The sequence below is a fragment of the Brienomyrus brachyistius genome, chromosome 16, assembly GCF_023856365.1.
Source record: "Brienomyrus brachyistius isolate T26 chromosome 16, BBRACH_0.4, whole genome shotgun sequence".
Taxonomy (NCBI): domain Eukaryota; kingdom Metazoa; phylum Chordata; class Actinopteri; order Osteoglossiformes; family Mormyridae; genus Brienomyrus; species Brienomyrus brachyistius.
The window spans coordinates 10681748-10701259 of NC_064548.1; the positions used below are offsets into that span (position 1 = coordinate 10681748).

General features: G+C 42.1%; 2 protein-coding genes across 4 annotated transcripts; one reads left to right on the top strand and one right to left on the bottom strand.

Moving 5' to 3' along the window:
* Nucleotides 1–7220: 7220 nt before the first annotated feature.
* Nucleotides 7221–14441, top strand: gjc4b (gap junction protein gamma 4b). Of its 2 annotated transcripts, none has more exons than XM_048979092.1 (3): nucleotides 7221–7455; nucleotides 11639–12795; nucleotides 12919–14441. In XM_048979092.1, exons 2-3 carry the CDS (start codon nucleotides 11669–11671, stop codon nucleotides 13004–13006), a joined length of 1215 nt encoding a protein of 404 aa, XP_048835049.1. In that variant the 5' UTR covers nucleotides 7221–7455; nucleotides 11639–11668; the 3' UTR covers nucleotides 13007–14441. The 2 variants fall into 2 exon arrangements, with proteins under 2 accessions (XP_048835049.1, XP_048835050.1); XM_048979093.1 differs by lacking the exon at nucleotides 7221–7455 and adding an exon at nucleotides 7482–8376.
* A 716-nt stretch (nucleotides 14442–15157) lies between these two features.
* On the bottom strand, nucleotides 15158–17235 carry inha (inhibin subunit alpha). Of its 2 annotated transcripts, XM_048978808.1 has the most exons (3): nucleotides 17062–17235; nucleotides 16606–16899; nucleotides 15158–16198 (listed from the first exon to the last, which is right to left on the bottom strand). In XM_048978808.1, exons 2-3 carry the CDS (start codon nucleotides 16895–16897, stop codon nucleotides 15459–15461), a joined length of 1032 nt encoding a protein of 343 aa, XP_048834765.1. In that variant the 5' UTR covers nucleotides 16898–16899; nucleotides 17062–17235; the 3' UTR covers nucleotides 15158–15458. The 2 variants fall into 2 exon arrangements, with proteins under 2 accessions (XP_048834765.1, XP_048834766.1); XM_048978809.1 differs by having other exon boundaries at nucleotides 16606–17235.
* Between the last annotated feature and the right edge of the window lie 2277 nt (nucleotides 17236–19512).

The window sequence follows — 19512 nt, forward strand, 5'->3', positions numbered from 1 at the left end:
AATTTATATATTTTTTCCAGCCCATAACTGTTACTATGATTTATGTTTAGCAAATAGTAAAACGGCAAAGAACCAGGTAGCCCACAAGCATACTGAGGAACTGATCTAGTGAGTAGGCTGTGTTATTTCTGACAATTTCCTCTGCCGATATCCAGCAGGATGTCTTTGTCATGACAAAATCTCTGGTCTGATTCGAAGGGTTGGTGGAGAATAAGAACAACAGCAAGCCACTCAATCAAGTCATACTTAGGGATATTATGAAAGTCCATTATAGTCCATAATTCTGAGAAGTAAGTATAATTTTTCCCAGCTCTGTTAAGCGAGGAGGTTTTCAAATTGTATAGAGAGGAAATAGTCTTCTTTAAGTTTTCAACTGCAGAACCTCAGAAATCATTCTTCTTGGGAACTATGACGCATGATTTCTGGAAATCCTACTTTGCCCAAGATGTGCTCATTCGGTTGGCTTTAATCACGTAAGGCTATTGGTTAAAAAAATAATAATTCCAATGAAACGACTGCATCATGTTGTGTTCTGTTGCCAGTAAATAGTCTCCAGGGACATCATGGGGTGAGCATGAAGTGAATACCTGTGTAAATGTCAGAGAACAAAGAAAAACATTCACTAGTTTTGACTCATACAGGTATGAGACATCAAAACAAACGCCTTCGAATTCAAGTCAGACATCCCTACGACGTATTTTCAGGTGTTTGCTCAAACAATGTCTGTAAAGCATGAGTCCTTATAGTGCCAAAATCAGAACCACAAAGACGGGTATGGAGGGCGAAGAATGCTAAAAATGTTATAGTTTGAATTTTGCTCCATAGCTTTGCTTCTCAAGTCACTTAATAATTACACTTAAACTTCAGTGAGTAGTAATCTTACATTACATTAACTTTATTTATAATTGTGTTTAGCATTCAACTGCGCATTTGTGAAAGACTTGTTAAATTTGTAAAAGAAATAGCAATTACATAATTATATTTTGATTGTAAATATACCGTGTACAAATCATACTGCACCCCATACATAAGGCCAAACAAAATACGTTAAATGATGTCATAAATAATTGAACACAATAAATTTGTGAGACACATTTCAGGTCACGTGCATTTTAATGTTTTTTCCCCTGCGTCTCACTCCATCTCGCTGCAAAAACTGCAGCTATGCTTTAATAGAACTCCATTTATCACTCATATTGTAGCTAAACAAGTACAGTGTTGTGCAAGAGTTAGCAAGCTTGTGGGATCAAAACCCATGAAGTCTCTGTAAATTGTGATCCTTCCCTTTTTTTTTTGCATATTCTTTATTTGCATTAGATTGCACACATCCATCCATCCATCCATTTTCTGTAACCACTTATGCGATTCAGAGGCTACGGGTGCAAGGCACCCACACACACAGAAAATCATAGTTCTGTACACGATTTATATGTACATTCATCGCATTGTATTGTGTTGTTCATGTTACGCGTATATATTTATTTATTGTATTTGCATTTATGTGTAGCACCATCGGGGGCCAAAGGGGAATGGTATATCAATGCGCTGTGAACTTGTACACAGATGTGTTGACAATAAAGAACATTTGGGTCTTGAGTCTACTATTGCTTTGAAGAAAAACATAAAAGAGATGGGAAGACAACTGGTGACTGAATAGCTTACCCACATTAGGAAGTTTGTTGGTGGATAAGATGGTTAGCTGGAGGATGCTGATAAGGCACAACTTCTTCGCTAGTCTTCTGCTCAGGTTGACATAGAAGCTGGATCTGCAGGAGAAGCAGCGTCTACTACTTTATTATGAGTTCTTGAGTTGGGCTCAAACCCGTACCTTCTCCTGGACGTTCTATGGCTTGTGTTTGTCCGTGTAAACAGCTCTGTGGTGAGGCCTTTCACAGGGGAGGGCGGTTACTAAGAACCCATGCTGTGCTTTCTTTCATAAGGACTACCTGGTGGGCTGGGGGTGGGGGTGGGGGGCTTCGGTGCCTAGACTGGCTGTAAAAGCATTTAGATCCTGCTGGGCAATTCACACATTCTCCTGGCCCAATGGAGTTCTATTTTCCAACCCATACTTTTTCCGAAAGCATTTTAAGCAGCGCTTTCAGATAATATTCTGTACTCGCCAAATTCAGTTATTCAACTAAAGTTCAAAACTAAGAAGCTATAATTGAATAATTTCATTATATGCTTTCTTTCCATGCTATGTGTACTTGGATTATTCAAGCCAATAAGAATACGTAGTTGAGTAAGATTTTTAAAGAAATACATTTTCAGGAAGCTGACTTTCAAAGTTTTACAATTAGTCCTATTTTACTAGTTAGTCCACTAACTGGCCAGACAGATACGACACACCTCTGACCATCTGCTCAGCAAACGCAGGGAGGGCACATGGAAAGCTGTCTGTTTCCATGGCTCCATGACTACTCTCACTGCCATACACTGGGGAGGAAGTGGACGGGGGAGGGAGAGTAACTGGATATTCATTACTACCCCTTTTTCTATAGACTCCACTAAAATTCCACCCCTCCCCTATCTTTTACCCCTCCCCCCACATGTGCACTCAAAAATGCCATTACGGTCCCCTTGGAGTTACTAAACCTGCAGAAATTCAATTATTTCCTAATTAATACATTAAAGGATTAAGGATATTGCATTTTGATGTCTCTTAATCACCTGTAGGACGCAAAAATAAGACAGGAACAAACCAAGAAAATAAATGCAAAAACCAGCTTGATTTCTGAAAGCTTTAAGCATTAAGCACATAATACCTAAATTTGCAGTTTAAATCAAAAGCTTGGTATTACGTTTTGTTGATGGTGGCTGAACATAAAGCTCTAATTTGTATTAGAGTCGTCGGGTTTATTTTTCTATAACTTCTTGTCTGTCAGCTTGTGTCTAACTTTTATCCCAAACTAAGTAGCTTAAACAGGACAGATTCGGTGTGTCCGCGGGTGTGTTTGTGGGCCGCTCTGTTAAACCAAATCACACTCGCAGCCGCTGGATAACATGCCATGGGGAGTCACCACATCTCCAGCATGCCCCATTGGTTGTCTTTCATTTTATGTTCCCATTCTGAGGCAATTAACAAATGAATGCTTGTAAGTTGTTTTTCAGATGAAGGGGGATGCAGTGCCAAAATCAGAACTTGTGGCTACAGATGGCAAAAATTACTGCCCCTGGCAGCTGACTCCGCTTCCCTCCAGAACTTGGAATTATAACCACTAAACAATGGAGGATGTTTGCTGCCCAGCGTAATTGGAATAGGATGTAGCTAAAATATGTAGCCAAAATCCGCAGGTGCGTCCCCATAAGGTTACCAATGAAGAGTACCTGCCTCGCAGAAATTCCAATGGACTGCTAACTCAGTGTGATTTGTGATGTGGGATAGCAAATTTGTTGCTAATTGTTAAGAATTTACTGTGATTCCACCAATGGGCTGTAAATAAGTTAGCTGACCTGAATATGTAAGGCTGTGTGCCTGAGGAACGTCAATGGAATGTTTTATACAGCCAGATGGAAGGCGAAGCTCTGTTGCCTGAATACGGTTGAACACAATGCACATAATTGGTTACAAATTGCTTTGAACTGATATTCCCTCCTTGTTAGCAGAATGAATGCATGCTCTGCACTTCTGTTTGTGCCTTTTCTAAATTCACGGCATTCTTGTCACTCATAAGGCATGCTCTTAATAATGACTTTAACAATTAAGATTCTGTCAAGATTATCAATACATTTATACAAATAATATAACAACTTACATAAACATTTCACAAAATGCCTTCATATCACTGCATCGTTACACGTGTGTCTACTAAATTAACTAATGGAAAAAAACCCAAGAGTACTACTAAGAAACAAAAATGGTTGGTTTGAATATGCAGTCTATCCATTTATCGATCCATCCACCTTCCTACCACTTTTCCAGCATAGAGAGCCTCCAGTCTGCACCAAACAGCCCAGGGAACAACGCAGGGCTACACGCCGTATGGTGAGTCAGTCCACCACAGATGTAAATATTATGCAGTTTATTATTTCATTTCTGAAAACTTGTTGCTGTCATCTGGAATTATTTAAGTGCCACATACCTGAAATAATCAAATGTAAGACATTGTGTTATCTTTTACATTGTGACGAAAATGTATTGCACAGTTACATATGAAGACTGGAGATTTAAAAAAATATATATGCAAGTACAAAGTACTAGGATGCTGGGAGTACGCACGCTACGCTGCTGCGTGGCGGGAGTAGCGGCCGGAAGTCGTACTGGGCGGAATTGGCGAACAGAAAAAAAATTGATGTTACAGACAGGAAACGGGAGCCCAATGAATACAATTTGGACTTACAGTCTGAAAGTTCGTAAGTTGAAAGTTCGTAAGTAGAGGAGCGTCTGTATAATGTATTAAGTACAATGAAAGTCTTCGCTGCCTACCCTCCTTGCAGACTAAAAATAAGGCAAGTGCATAGCAGTAGAGCAAAATAAAAACAATAAATATATATTAAAAGTGAATTAAATACAATGAATAAAATAAGATGAATGATGGTATGTTCTGTTAAGAAATTAAATAGCAATATAAAGTGTCATAGTGACTCAGTGCAATTGAAATGACCATTATAGTCACTTCAACTGTGCTGAGTCACTGAGTCACTTTCTATCTCTATTCAACATACCAGCCCTAGTATGATAAGGTCTTGGTATGACAGGTCTGTATTTACAGCATGGCAGAATACTTCTGACGGTCACTGGCTCTTGCTGGTCATCCATCTTCTAAACCACAAATCCTGAGCAGTGTCACAGCATAAGCCTGGATCCTCTCCTAGGAAACACGGGTCACAAAGGCAGGGGACACCCTAGATAGGATGACAGGCCATCAAAGGACCCACACACAGCAGGCATTTTAGAGACAACCATCAATTTAACATCAGGGGGGAACCCAGAGTAAAGTCATGTGAATATAGGGAGGACAGGCAGGCAGCATGTGGCACCGTGAGTTAGGATGCAACACCTGTGATCAGAAGGTCACCAGTTCATACATCTGGATTGGCGGGGCCGCTAACCCCCGATTACTCCAGGGACTGTCTGACCCTGATTTCTCAAAAAATAAATAATGCTATTTCCGATAAAGCATCTGCAAAATTAAAAAAGAGGATGTGAACACATCACAGTGCCTGAGCCAGGATTCCAGTGGTAGGAGTTTGCGACCCATCCAAACCTTTTAATTACAACCACCCCCATTCCACTGTAATAATTAACAAATTCTCTTTTTCATGTCATTCCTCTTGAAGACTATGGCATGCTGCTTAGCCCTTAACAAAGCCTATAAATCCTCAATGACTGCAGGAAACAGTGCGGGTCAACCAATTAGGCCACATAGGCAGTTGGCCAGTGCATCTTCTGAGGGGCTGCCAACTTAGCCTGTTGATTACACTCTGTCTCTTCAATAGACAGTTTCATTTCATCTCTGCGTGGTCCTCGCGGTGATGGGGGGGGCAGTAACATTTGCCTAGGGTTTCAAATGGGCTTCAACTTGCTCCGTGTCTTTGCTCAGCGTGTCGCGCCCATGGCGGATTCACGCCTCCTTCAGCCGGGGCAAATGGATGCGATGTGGCCACAAGTCAAACCACAGCCTGGTGCAAAACCCACAAAACAAAAGCGCGTCCCCACCCCCCTCCGGGAGAAAGTGCAGGAAAACTCTCGGATAATGACTTCCGAATGCCTGCACGTGAGGAAGACAGAGAATGGCAGAGTGGTCTGCAAGCCATTCGCTGTGTGGCTTATAAAAACAGCATGTGTTACAGACGGCAGCTCTTTTTATAAAGTGCTTTTTTTTTTTAAACCTGGGGTGTAAAGTCTATTAAGGTCTACTTATAATTTGAATTTCTCAAATAAAACAGCCAAATATTTGTTTTCAAATATTTCCTTGGGGCACAATTTTTTTTTTCTTGTAGCATTTTCTGTAGACATCCCGACTATTTGACTGACAGTTTTTTGCATTTCAGCTGTCTGTTGAACATGGCTTAACTCCATATAGGCAAATAATTCCATTAGAATAGACTGCTGAGTCATATACTACTGACGTGATACAGGCATGTTTCTTTTCTTGCTTGACATGCAATTTGTTTTTCTGAATGAGTCTTAACATAATTAATAGATGTAAAGCCCTAGTTGTCTTACTTTGGATATATTGTATGAAAATAGAACAATTGTGTCCGCTGGTTCTGGAATCTGCCTGACAGCAATAAATTCGCAGAACTGGTGTTGTCGGTTGAGCTGTGGTACCATGCGAGTGGAGGAGTGAGAATTATCAAATCTGGTCACCACTTGTTACATAATCAGTAATTACCAACAGGGGCGTAGTTAGAGAATTTGGGCCCCTTAACACAATGTCACCCCTCAATTTTACCTGGTTCTTCTGCATCTATCAGACAGAACTTAAAGTAAAATAACAGTTGCGCATTTGTACCGTTTAGCATTATTGAGAACCGAAGTCAAGAAAGGCTTTTTTTTGCACGAATGTCCATATGAAATTATCCGGACAGAAATCCAACTTGTACAGTCACTGGGCTTTTGATAAATACAGCACTGAAAAATTACTGAATTCCTTCGGCAAAAGCAGTGAAGAGGTTGTATTAAATTGTACCGCAAAATGTTTCGTTTATTCTGGCTGATATACTGTCATATGCTATACCGACTACTGCAATTTATTGTGAAATTTGTTTCTTTGAAATTCCCTTAAGGTACTTTTAATAATAATTGCAACTGAGCTAGGTTTTTATTATGTTACAAATATTTCCAACTATAGACTAAGAAGAAAAAAGTACAATTATATCAATTAAAATGCATGGTACTGTAACCCAGCACTACTGAATAGCTTCATGATATTTATGAAATTAGTAACTTAACATCTAAATAAAAAAGATCTAAAATCTAAAACAGCAGTGACCCTCATAAAAATAAACTGTAGGACAGGATTGTAATATAAATTCTTTCTCGTTTAAGCAAAAGCAAGCATATGATGCTATCAAAGATCTTTTGTATTACGCTTACCCTCCAACACCTTTACTTCTGTCAGCGCTGCCGTATGCAGTATTTTTGCGTGTGATGAACTTTGCCGCCAGACAGATTTTTCTTAGGCTGGGGAGAAAGGGCAAGAAAAATGACTGGGCGCAAAACGGGGAGATCACTATCTCAGGTTTCACATGTGGGCCCCTTAAAACGGGGTGGGTACCTAGAGAGATAGGGGAGGAGGAAAGGGGATTTTGGGATATTTCTTTGTCTGCCCACTATTTAGGACCCCGACGTGTGGCGGATCACATGGCTGCGACGCGCCGAATGGGTTAATAAAGAAGCTGCCTTTTGTTTTATGGAGCAAAAAAGAGGGAAAACCGCAGCAGCGATTCATTAGGGAGACTCCGGAGCATCTCTCCCTTTCTTAAACTTTAACGTGTCCTTATTCTTAAGTAAGTAACACTCTGGGCGTGCTTTCGGGGTAAGACTTTGTTTTAATCGCGGTAGAAGAACAGTGCAGTAAATCCGACACCGGCATTATTATTTAATGTCCAGCTTACTGATTATTCTTAACTCGCTAAAACATTCAGTATAAGTAACTAAAACGGTGTAAAACTAAGACGTATTTTCTAAATAAACGTCAATAACGTGTAAACAAACGGGACGTCCGAAGTCACTTAGGTAGTTTTACAGCAAATTGTTTCAACATCAGGTATAATAATATTATCGGCAGTGTGTATTGCAAATGTGAGACGAGCGCATTTATTCCAATCAATTTACAGTTTTTTTTCCTCTTTGTGGTAATGTGCGTTTATATATTTACATATTTGGATTGTATTGTCTTGCCTGATGCCCGGTAAATCTTTTTGTCGGTGCAACTAAATTGTATACATTTATTCCGTTATTTACATTAGGCTATAATTTACAGTTAATGTGTCCTTTTTCATCTAAAGCCTATATAGCCCGGCGCTAAGGTAAAGTTATGTTAATTTTACTCCAATTGGGATTTCCTGGCTGAAACAGGGGTAGGCTGTACCGCAATTCGCAATTTTGGAACAAACTGCTTTGTTTGCGTCAACCTGAATAAATAAAATACAAAGGTGTATTACTGATTACACCCAGTGTGGTTTACAGTCTTTTAAAATTAATTGTCTGGTTTACAATAACTTGATTTCATATGGTTACCGAAATTACCCGTAACCAGTTGACAACAAAGAGTAAAGGAACTGGCGGTAAGTAGACGATGCTGGCCTGCGCTGCTCAGCACCTCTTTAATGCTCTGGTTTTAGTTAGCCTGGAATTTTAACTACTTCTGACTGAACCATACCGGATAGACTTAACTTATTCTTCCAAGATTTCCTGTTCTCTGCCAGGTGTGTTACTTGTACAACCCGGTTAGGAAAAAGTCTCCTATTGGACCGTGTGCCGATGGACATTGATAGACACCGTTTGTGATCTTGCGTATTGTCTGGGTATTTAAATGTATAATACATAATTTACATATACTCTTCCCAGTCTATGTCCCCAAGTTATTTTTCTTATTTTCACCTTTATAAGGTAATTCACAGCTGTTAGTCAGTGTAACATAGTAAATCTGTAACTGTAATTGTACTTGCCGAATTACAATTGCCTAATATGTAGCCTGTTTCATGTACGGGAATGCTTGTTTTTTTGCAACATATTACTATTAAGTGGTTGGAAGAATTAAACTCTGGAAGCTCCAGTGATATCCCAAGCTATGACTTGTTTTACTTGAACATGTGGGTTTGTCTAATGTTATGTGAGTGGTGTAACTGAATAAATATCTCGGACCACAGTGCAGGTTTTCAATGAATAGGTTTGAGTGCACAAGTCTGTAACAGTGAGGGTATTGTTTCCTGGCTTGATACCTGTAGCCAGACAAAGATGACTCTTTGCTCCCTTATACTGGGCTCTCGATAGCTGATGCCGCTACGTTACTTTGTGACCATTGTGACCAGGTGTGAGGAACTTTGACTTTACTCTTTTCAGACTTGTAAGGATGTTTTTGTTTCTTTCCTTACTAGACATTTAATAGTCCCTGGCTGCCCCCCCCCCCCTCACCAAGTCCTGCTCATATTGCCTAGGCAAGTGTAAGGCTTGCTTATCGCTGTATACTCCAATTTAACAAAGTATGTATGATGACTGATGTTCACTTTGAAGTTGGCGTCAGCTGAAATGTCATGTACTCTGCCTTAGAAATGAGAACACTGCACCTGAGTTACACAAGTATTGTTTCAAGTACTTTTTCCCCCCATTATTGTTCCAAGTAGGGATGCGTGTCTAAAAACCTGTAGTCTTAAGCACATCTTGACACCAGCCAATGGTTCATTAGCCGTAACTTTTCTCCTAGGTTTTGCAGAGTTTTCAGTGCCATTAAATCGGATGGAAGCAGCTCTTGTTCTGTTATTAGAGCACTATCATTTATCTTTTGATTTATTTAGGCTGTATTACTGTGACCCTGTCTTAAGACAGGTAGTATGAAAAGTGGGATATAACAGGATAGGGTAGGTTGTAGGGCATTTGTGGGAATGCTAAGGGAAATTTAAGTTCACCTCTACGGTCTGTCTAGCATGTGATCAGGGATATCTCCTGTAAACACACTCTGGACACACTTTGTACACAGCCGATTTAAAAATTTAAGACTGCAGCCTTAAATGTGTGTCATAAAGAGTGCTTTTTAGGGAAGTGTACATATGGCCGTTTATTTGCCTTAACGTGCGTCCATTGCAGTTCTTGCTCTTAACAAAGCTTTCAGGAATTGCGCCTCATCCCCAGAGCCACAGTATTATGGCTTAACAAGTTCTTGTTTGTTCCTCAAACTTGTGTGTGCCTACTGTGTGGTTTGAGCCCCCCAAAGAACAAGCCTTGCTTGCACTACATAACCACAGAGGCCTGTAATTATCAGTGTGGTGGCCACCACCTGGGCCCCACCTGTGAGAGGAAAGCCTCTCGTGGGTGGATGGCTTCCACAAGCCGCTCCACATATGTTTGGGTTTTTTCGGGCGGCACATCTGAATGAGGTCCTTCTGAGAGCTGCCCTGGAGTGTTGTGGGGGAGGGGTGAGGACTGCTAAACTTTAATCGCCTCCCTCCACCTGGTCCTTCTTCAATGAGCTGTGTTTCTCCTTCCTCTTTGGCTTGGTTGGATGGCTGAAACTATTACACTTCCTTATTTTGTCATTCTTTTGTCAAAATTTGTCACTCTTTGTAACTTTATCTTTACGCCTGCTTGTTATGATCTTGTTGGGTAATCCTAGGAGTAATGGGCTCTTCTGCTTCCTGTTAGCAATTTGGTGTGAGTGTCAGGCATGCTGATGCAGATCTCCTCGTCGTTTCGTCTCCGGCACCAGACGATTGACTAATTACACCGACACAAATGCACACCCTTTTACAGCTTTAGGCAGAAAGAACAGGTGGCAACATTGGGCACTAGTTTGAAAGATTATGAAGTTGTTACCAGTTTCCCCCTCTAAATGTCTCTCACTTGACCATTATTCTGTGAAAGGTGGCTACTTGCTGAGGCCTCCACTCGTACCAGGTCAACAGAGGTGGAAATTTCAGGTCCAGAGAATAAAAATCCAGACCAAGATTTTGTTTCAACTAACGATTTGAGTACTATAGTTGTGACTATACTCAACTGCTTGGTTGAAACAAAATCTTGGCCTGGGACTTGTCGGTGGGGTGGGGATTCAACAGTTTTATCGTCTTGAGACATCAAATATACCAGCACACTTTCTCTCATGGTTGTTTTTCTTAACTGTAAAATCGCGAACCTTTGTGGTTTTTATTTTATGGTGGAGGTTGCGGTTACATTTAGTTATTAACCACAAGCTGTCAGGTTAAGCCTTATTTCTAGCGAAGTGAACCTGAAGTCTTTCACACATTTACAGTTTGCTGCCGAAACCACCTGAACCGCATGCAAAGTAGTTAAATTTCAGTACTTGGTGAATATTGCCACCGTGTGGAATTTTTTTTTTTTTATTATTTTTTTAATTTATTTTTTTAAATCATCATCATCATCAAGATCATTTACCAGTGAATCGGTGTTAGTGTTAAGAGATTAGCCTTAGTCCTTGGGAATAATGGTCTTGTTGATATTGCGTGTTTCTGGCTTTGGTCATCCCACTAAGAGAAATTGCTGGCGTGCTCCTGTAGACTTCTGCTAGACTGATATGAACTGGCCAAATTTGTGGGCAAATTGTACAAGTCAGTCGAACCTTCAAAGCCTGCAACTTTCTGCTATGTAATACAAAAGCAGCACTTGTGGTGTTCAGAGCCCATGCCCATGGAGATGTCCCTCCTCCTTTTGTTTCCATTGGCAGCCCAGCAAATGAACAGTCTCATCCAGCAACCCTGTGCCGCTCATCTCTGCCCTATCTGCTCTCCCAGGCCTTCCTATTCCTGTTGCTTTCCTCTCCTTGAGAGGAGCACTAAGGGTCAATTATTTGTCTCGTGCCTTTGACTCATGTTTTGCATAGTTTCTGCTGATTGGTCAGTGATGGATTTTGCGACGGATCAGCATTTTTCCGCCCCCGCTTAAATCTCAAATAATGCTTATTGTGTGCTTGGTGTACTTATGAACCCCTCTCTCACTAAAATCTTCTCTCTGTTACAGCTGTAAGAGGGTCACAGTGAAAGAAGCACCATGAGTTGGAGCTTCCTGACTCGCTTGCTGGATGAGATCTCCAACCACTCCACCTTCGTGGGGAAGATCTGGCTGACGCTGCTCGTCGTCTTCCGCATCGTGCTCACGGTCGTGGGGGGAGAGTCCATATACTATGATGAGCAGAGCAAATTTGTCTGCAACACTGGGCAGCCCGGTTGCGATAACGTCTGCTATGACGCCTTTGCTCCGCTCTCCCACGTCAGGTTCTGGGTCTTCCAGATAATCCTGGTCACAACCCCCACCGTCATGTACCTCGGCTTTGCCCTGCACAAGATTGCCAGGATGGACGACAACGAGTACCGCGCCGGGGGGAGGAAGAAGCTGACCATTGACCATAACTCTCTCCGTGAATATGAGGAGATGGAGAATAATGGTGAGGAGGACCCCATGATTTCAGAGAACAATGCAAACAAGGAGGAGAAGAAGGATGAGAACTCGACAAAGAAGCATGATGGCAGGCGGAGGATCCAGAGGGACGGATTGATGAAGGTGTATGTGTTCCAGCTAGTGTCCCGTGTGGCCTTTGAGGTAGGGTTCCTTTTTGGCCAGTATCTCCTTTATGGCTTTGAGGTAGCACCCTCCTACGTATGCACCCGCAGTCCCTGTCCCCACACAGTAGATTGTTTTGTCTCCCGGCCCACGGAGAAGACCATCTTCCTTCTCATCATGTACGCCGTCAGCGGGCTCTGCCTCCTCCTAACTGTCCTGGAGATGCTGCACCTGGGTATCGGAGGCATCCGTGACACCTTCCGCTCCCGCTCGTCCAATCGCAACGCTCTGGCCAGTTCCCGGCCCTCGTTATGCCGCCAGTTGGCCTCAGCCCCACCGGGCTACAACACGGCCGTGAAGAAGGATCCGCAGGGCCGGCTTCCCGGCGGTCTCAAGCCCAAGTTCAGGGACAACCTGGGCGACGCTGGACGCGAGACGTTCGGGAGCGAAGTGACCCGCCTGCGCCAGCACCTGAAGATGGCTCAGCAGCACCTGGACTTGGCCTATCAGAACGACGGAAACCCATCACGCAGCAGCAGCCCGGAGTCTAACAGCACTGCGGTGGAGCAGAACAGACTGAACTTTGCCCAGGAGAAGCAAGACGCAGCCTGTGAAAGGTAAGTCATTCATCGGTGAAGAATGTGCATGCAAATAAAAAAAAAATTTGACTGTGGACCTCACTTTATATAGTGTGATCTTGAAAAGTTTTTCAAATTCTATTGAAATCCGTTTCCTTTCAGGGATCCTGGCCTGAATGTCACACAATGCATTTCCACTCGATCCTTCGATCTACAGAACTCTCACTCCATGGATCGGGAGACGTGCTAAGACGACGTCGTCGGACTGCCTACACTGAGTATTGTGTGTCTGTCAAGAGTGTGATGCAGGGATTTCTATATTTGAATGTGCCTTACAGTATTAAGGCCAGTGAATGCCGAGAGGAAATACACACAAGCTTGACAGCTATACCTCTCGCAGACAATGCTGGAGAGCATCTCATCCTGGCTGGATGCACGGTGACTATAGATCACCTGCCCATACCAGTCTTAAACCTGAGGGAATTCTGTTGCCATAATTTGTGCAGGACTCAAAGGCTGGCAACCCACATGCACCAGAATTATTAGTAGTGCAATGGGGTATCCCAGTGAAGTCTTGTTTGTGGTGTTTACAATTTTTAGTCATTCCAAAAAGGCTAACCTTTTGTTTTTGCCTTCTCCCCTCCTGGATTTTGTGATGACTGAATAAGCAACAAACTGTCATCGTTACTTTAATTGAGGGGATTGAAACTGCAAATTGCTTAGGGCTTCTTGTTCTGTGGGGGAGTGGGACACCCCGTTAATTATGCAATACCCCTTCCCGCGGAAAATTGTAGCAGGATTTTTTTTCTCTCTTGCCTAGGTTAGCACTGCAGGATATCTCCTTTTTGCCTAGTTTTAGGAATGCAGTCTACTGCACAGTATGAGTTATAAGAAGCAGGTACGTTTTTGTAACATGGATAGTAGCTTTTGTCTGTGGTGTATGTTAAAGGTTAGCTATGTTTTCTTTAATCCAAAAGTGTGCAAAAAACAAACCTGGGAAATGCTTGAATATTATAGTCACAACATTCTGTTGCATTCTGGTACACATTTTTCCCTTTCGTTAGTGAATTGTGTATGTAGATTTGGAAAGTGGATCCTTTTCTTTGACATAGATATGTGACTTAGTGGAACTGGTGTGGGTTGTAGCAGGGGAGGAAAAACTACAAACAAGAAATGCACACACTTCATGCAAATATACCGCTGATTATGCACAGTTTACATTTCAAAATGTTCTTGAATATTTCATACCTGAAAGTTGCACAGTTAAAACATTGTTTTTGGCTGTCTGTTAAATGTCCTGAAGGGAATTTTTTTTGTTTTCCTCGTATGTTGCTTTAAAAGTAGCTGCATTTTAATTTGAGGTTAAATTTGATCTATATTTGTATGCAGCGTTTCCTTGTAACCCATTTATTAAAAACTTGATTTACACTTCAGTGCTAGTAGCTAGATAATGCACAGACTTCATGACTTAATGTTCTGAGCTGTTGAATTTCATCTGTGTTTGTACTTGGTCCTGAATGCTCATTTGGTGATTCACCTAGAACTGGATGGAGGTCTTAGTACGATTGTTAGTCCATTGTCATTAGTAGTTCTCAAATTTAACAGCATTGAAATATTTCTGTATCCACTTGTATACTTATTTTTAAAACTTTGTAGGAAAAAAATAAAGATTAAACTTGAACTGGCTTCTCTGTGCTGTTTCTCCTTACTTTCTCGTGCTGCTTATAGAACCTGCAGGTTTAATTATAATTGTCGGCAGTCCCATGAAAACGAAGCCTGGAGGCACTTTGAAATTGCACAGAACATGGTGAGATTTTGTGCTTGGGTTGCCTTTCAATTACCCAACCCTGCTTAATACCCTAGTCTGCAGCTAGTATGGAAATATGAATAATCATATTTGGTGGGAGTCAGAAACACCTTATCAGAGTCATAGGTCCCCCTTACTGGTGTAGTCTGCACCTGAAAATTCAGGACTAATTGTGATTGTATCACGTATTGGTTTAAAAAGGGGCTTAGTATGTTATTTCTCAATATTGGATGATCCTGTGAAATACAGGATGAGTAGCAACTCTAAATAATTTATAAATAAGGTTAGTTGTGGCCCCTTTTATAGCAGGGACCCCGGGGCCTCAGCCAGGGAAAGTGCCTGGTGAGAGTAGTTTTATACAAAGTTTGCATATTCAATAACCATGCGAAAGATCTTTATTATGTAGAAGCAAGTTTCATAAAAAAAAGGGAATAGTTTTGTATAAAATGCTAAAGCTTGACAGTTGTTTTACTGGTGTGTTTTTTAAAACTATGACGAACTTAATTCTGAGGCAATGTAACTCAATATTGCCCTCTAGAGGAATATACAAAACATCTTATTTCGGTGAGGTATCCTTTAATGAAACGGCCCGGATTAAGGTACTTTTACACTTTATTAATGACTTCTTTCATCCACGTGTAGTGATTTTATGGAGAAAACCGGGATTTTAGGTAAAGCTATCATAGTTCAAAATTGCACAAAAGACGGCAACTGATGAGTTATTCGTACCTATGAATAGTTCTATTAATTCAAGTGACAAAATTCTTCTGTAAGTAAAATCTACTTTGCTTGAGTGCAATAAAAAAAACATTAAAAACAATTGGCTGCTACTACATTGAGATTTTGTTCAGATCAGCATTTGACCTTTCTAGCCACAATGGCGTCAAGCTATAAGCTAAATGCAAGTGCAGTCTTCGGCAATAATGTTTGGCAGCGTTTCATATTTGAAAGAGTAGCCCCCGTCGGAGGTGGTCCGGAAGCGGAGAGACTTCATGGTGCCGGGAAGGGGGGCGCAGCACTGTTTAATCCCCAGCAGGGTGGTCATGCGGTTCCAGCTGGAGCAGTTGCCATGGCAATAGTAGAAGGTGAAGACCTGGGGGTGCACGATCCAGTTCTCCCACCCCAGGTCAGCGAAGGAGATGTTGAGTTCCTCGCGGTGGCAGTCATTATAGTCCGGTCTCTCCTCTGGGGGTCTCTGGAGCAGCTCGATGGAGGACGGTGACCAAGGAATCAAGGCCCGTCGAGAGCGGTCGCTACCCCTGGAGCGGGTGTGTAGATGTAGGAAGGGGGTCTTGCTGGCATCCGCATAGCAGCCGCAAGACGGACAGCGCACCTGGATGACAAAGGGGCCTTCGGTCATGGCGGGACTGATGTGGCGCTCTACGTGGTAGGTGACCCAGCCGTCATCCCCCAGCTTTGTGGGTCCCTCGGCGACGTGGATGAGCTCCTGATTGGCAGTGAGGATGTAGAGGGGTGCTGAAGTGTTGCTCCTCAAAGCTCCATCACCAGCGTAGAACCAGAAGTGGGCAGATGTGATCACTGTCTCTTGGCTGTGACCAGAGGGCTGGAAGTAGTAGGTGAAATGACTAAAGGCTTCTTGTAGGGGAAGATCTTCGTCATGAGCGCAGGTGGAATCTGGAAAAACAGCGTGATTGATATTAATATTAAGGAAATATATAAATGGATATCTTTACGTATAACTTTGGAGAATCATTTACTTCCATAGTATTAACTATCATAAATGCTGCAGGCTGCATTCTGTATAAAACCCAATTTCCATGCTATAAAAATGACGTTATGGAATTGTGAAAAACATCCTGAATTTACTGTGGTTTTCTATAGACAATTCAAGCACCCTGTTCATAAAAATAAAACAATAGGAATTCCCCTTTTTCTGAGCAGCAAGTTTGCTATGGATTATTTCATAGCTGCACACTGAGATGATTTTCGTTGGAAAATAAATAAATAAATATGTGGCCCACTGTCACAGCAGGACGACGCAGCTACCCTGAGATCCTCATTGATTTAGATGAGTGACTGACCTGAGCTGGGGAAGAGGATGACTTGTGACGTCTCCTGATGGGACCTTCTCCGCTCAACCTGGGCTGCTCTCCCCACTCGGGATGCCCACCCGCTGGCCAGTGGCTGCTGAACCAAAGGAACAGGTGCTTGCTTCAGGCCCAGTCCCTCCAGCACTCGGCGCTTGAACCAGTCCAGAACCTCGCTCTGGGGCACGCCCTCTCCTTGGCATGCTTGAGTCCACGTCGGGCCCCAGAGTGCCAAAGACGCAAGGAACATGATGAACAAGTCTAACCATCTACCCCTCATTTTCATACCTCCCAAGGAAGGACAAAACAAAAAGGAAGGAAAGTATTAAGCATATAAGCACCTAGATCTAATTCCATTAATCCCTTAATACCTAAATTGCTCAAAAGCCCTTAATATAGTTCTATTGAATGTTCACTTTATATTTTAAAGTTCAGAATATACAAATTTACCCCACTGCACGTCCCGCTGACTGTTAGTCTCTCCAGTGTCCAGTGCTGTCTCCTCTACGATATCCCCGTCCAGTTTGGTCTTGCACTCTTTTCCATAAAAATCTAACTCTGAAATGCATGTGCCCCAGCCGGTGCTGCCCACACTGCAATTGTGACACAACTGTCTGGGTCACATGAATCCTATCTCTTCATACTGTAGCCGTGAGAGAGGAAGCAAAGATAAGTGGACCGCAGCAGTGACCTCAGCCGAGACTTTCAGCTAAATGTAACAATAAGTACCATAACCTTCTTTGTTCTCCAGACTTACAATCAGTGTTTTTTTTTCTTGCTGCTTTTCAGCTTCTAACTGCAGTCCCAAGTCTGCTAGTTGTTATGATTGTGTTTTATTGAACAGACAACTGGCAAGAGCTATTTCACTATGATAGGAAGTGTATTAGATGGCAATATCAAAACTACACCATTTCACAAAAGGTAAAATTTTTTAAATGACATTGAACACTATGTGCTGGACATTGAAGCTGATACTTAGATTACTAGATATGATAAATGAGTTAGTTAAAAACTATTTACTTTGCAGAGAGTAGTGAAAATTCTGGTCTCGTTACGGATACAATTTTCTGCAATTGCTGCGCAGACACATGGAAACAGAAAATAAATTGTTTTCAGACGTCCCAAGGTTTGTTTTCGTGCCACACAGCCTCGCAGACTTATGTTTTTTATTACAATATCTGCAGAGTCTTTCCATGTTGAACTGAATGTTTACAAAGTTTGGGTGAAGTGAGATTAAAATCGTGCTGGGGCAGCTAGCAGGTGTTTGAAAAAGCATGAGGAATTCCATTGGTTTCGCTGCTGCCAGTGGTTTTGAACGATCTGAGAGGATTTCCACGCTTCCCATACACCTTCTTTCCCAGAAGAACACCGTCCTCCTCCAAGGTGCCTAGAAAAAGCTCCGTCCATAATTTCCAAAACAACGGAGCCTGTGTTACGGGAAGCTTGACCTTGACGAGAGACGAACCTCTCCACATGAGTGTGTCTGGTGTCTGGCTGTGTGAGTGCTGGACATGTGGTGACCTGAGCGCGATCAGAGTCGCAGGAGAGTATCGCTCATTCTCTGGGTCAGGGGTGTTAGAGCAGAGCGGTCTCAACAGGGGGCCCCAGTGGGAAGAAACAGAGGTGGGTCTGTGGGGGGGCAAAAGCACATGAGACAACTACAAAAAACACAAGCATATATTGGAGATTTTATAACAGCGGATATAAGTTTTCGAACACCTTGTGCTTCCCTACAGTTTAAGCACTAAACAAAAGAAATCACTTATGTGGTTAAAAAGACGGGCTAAATCTTTAACTCAAAACAGGCATCTTTTACTGTGATTACAGCTGAACAAACTGTTACACATTCAGTTAATTCTGCACTGTTGGAGGACTGCTCACAAATGGCCCATTGGCTGTGTGGCACTATTTGGCTGTGTGGCTTTGTCCTTTCTATCCATTTCATCCCAAGTCAGCTCAATGGGATTAGGGTCAGGTGACTGTGCAGGCCAATGACGTTACTTTCTGCATTCCTCCAACAAGGAATTTACAGGATAAAGAAGTCAGATCAAAATTTCAAAAGCATAGGGTGCACAAAAACAGTGCGTACTATTAATTATTGCAAGTGTGTGTAACATTTGGTTGGTTCTGAGTAAGGTCGAGAATATCAGGGTGATGTTCCTTACGGTAACCTATGATTGTTAGACATTCCTTTTGTCTGGATCTATGTAAAATAAGGCTTAAATGAACAATGTAAATATTTTACTAAACAGAACAAAGAAAAACCCACACATTCTAAAACCATCGGTAGACGTTGCTCAGTCCACTCAGAACTACAATAACAGGAACAATATATTTAAGCTATATATTTAAGCTAACAGCTGAGTTTTATTGACCGGCTACCTGAAAGTGTAGTGCTGGTAATTACTCACTATAGCTACCCTAAGGCTTCTTCATACTCTGCATATTATTTCTCCCATGTCCATAAGCTTTCGCTAAGTCAAGAAAATTTGGAAATCCCAGCACCATAAGAATTCACAGCAGTGCCATTCTGCGTAGATAATTTAGCATGGCGAGCATAGAGAGGCTCCATCTGTGTCAGTTCCATCGATTTCCAGTCCTGCTAGGCCTGTCTGGAGAAGAGGCACTCAAGGAAAATGAATACCTTTGCACATCACTCCACTCTGAAGCGAGCTTAAAATGCTGGGAGAGACTGCTTTTTGTGCTCCATTTTAAAGCCGATTCTATGAGTACGCTCATGTCGGGAAAATTAAACTTCATTTTTAAATAGCCGGTATGTAATATGAAGCTTAAGAGCCTAGCCTTGTGGCTTAGGGGGCCCAGCAGTTAATGAAAGCTCGTCTCGGGCTGTTGCCTTGCACCTCTGGCGTAGGGGGGTTGGGTCTCCCTACGTCTTTGTGT

Bases quoted from the DNA above. Each gene is read 5' to 3' on its own strand.
- gjc4b (XM_048979092.1), top strand. From the start codon at position 11,669: ATGAGTTGGAGCTTCCTGACTCGCTTGCTGGATGAGATCTCCAACCAC. The intron at 12,796-12,918 runs GTAAGTCATTCA...GTTTCCTTTCAG, and splicing joins CAAGACGCAGCCTGTGAAAG to GGATCCTGGCCTGAATGTCA.
- inha (XM_048978808.1), bottom strand. From the start codon at position 16,897: ATGAAAATGAGGGGTAGATGGTTAGACTTGTTCATCATGTTCCTTGCG. The intron at 16,199-16,605 runs GTCAGTCACTCA...CTGTTTTTCCAG, and splicing joins CATCCTCTTCCCCAGCTCAG to ATTCCACCTGCGCTCATGAC.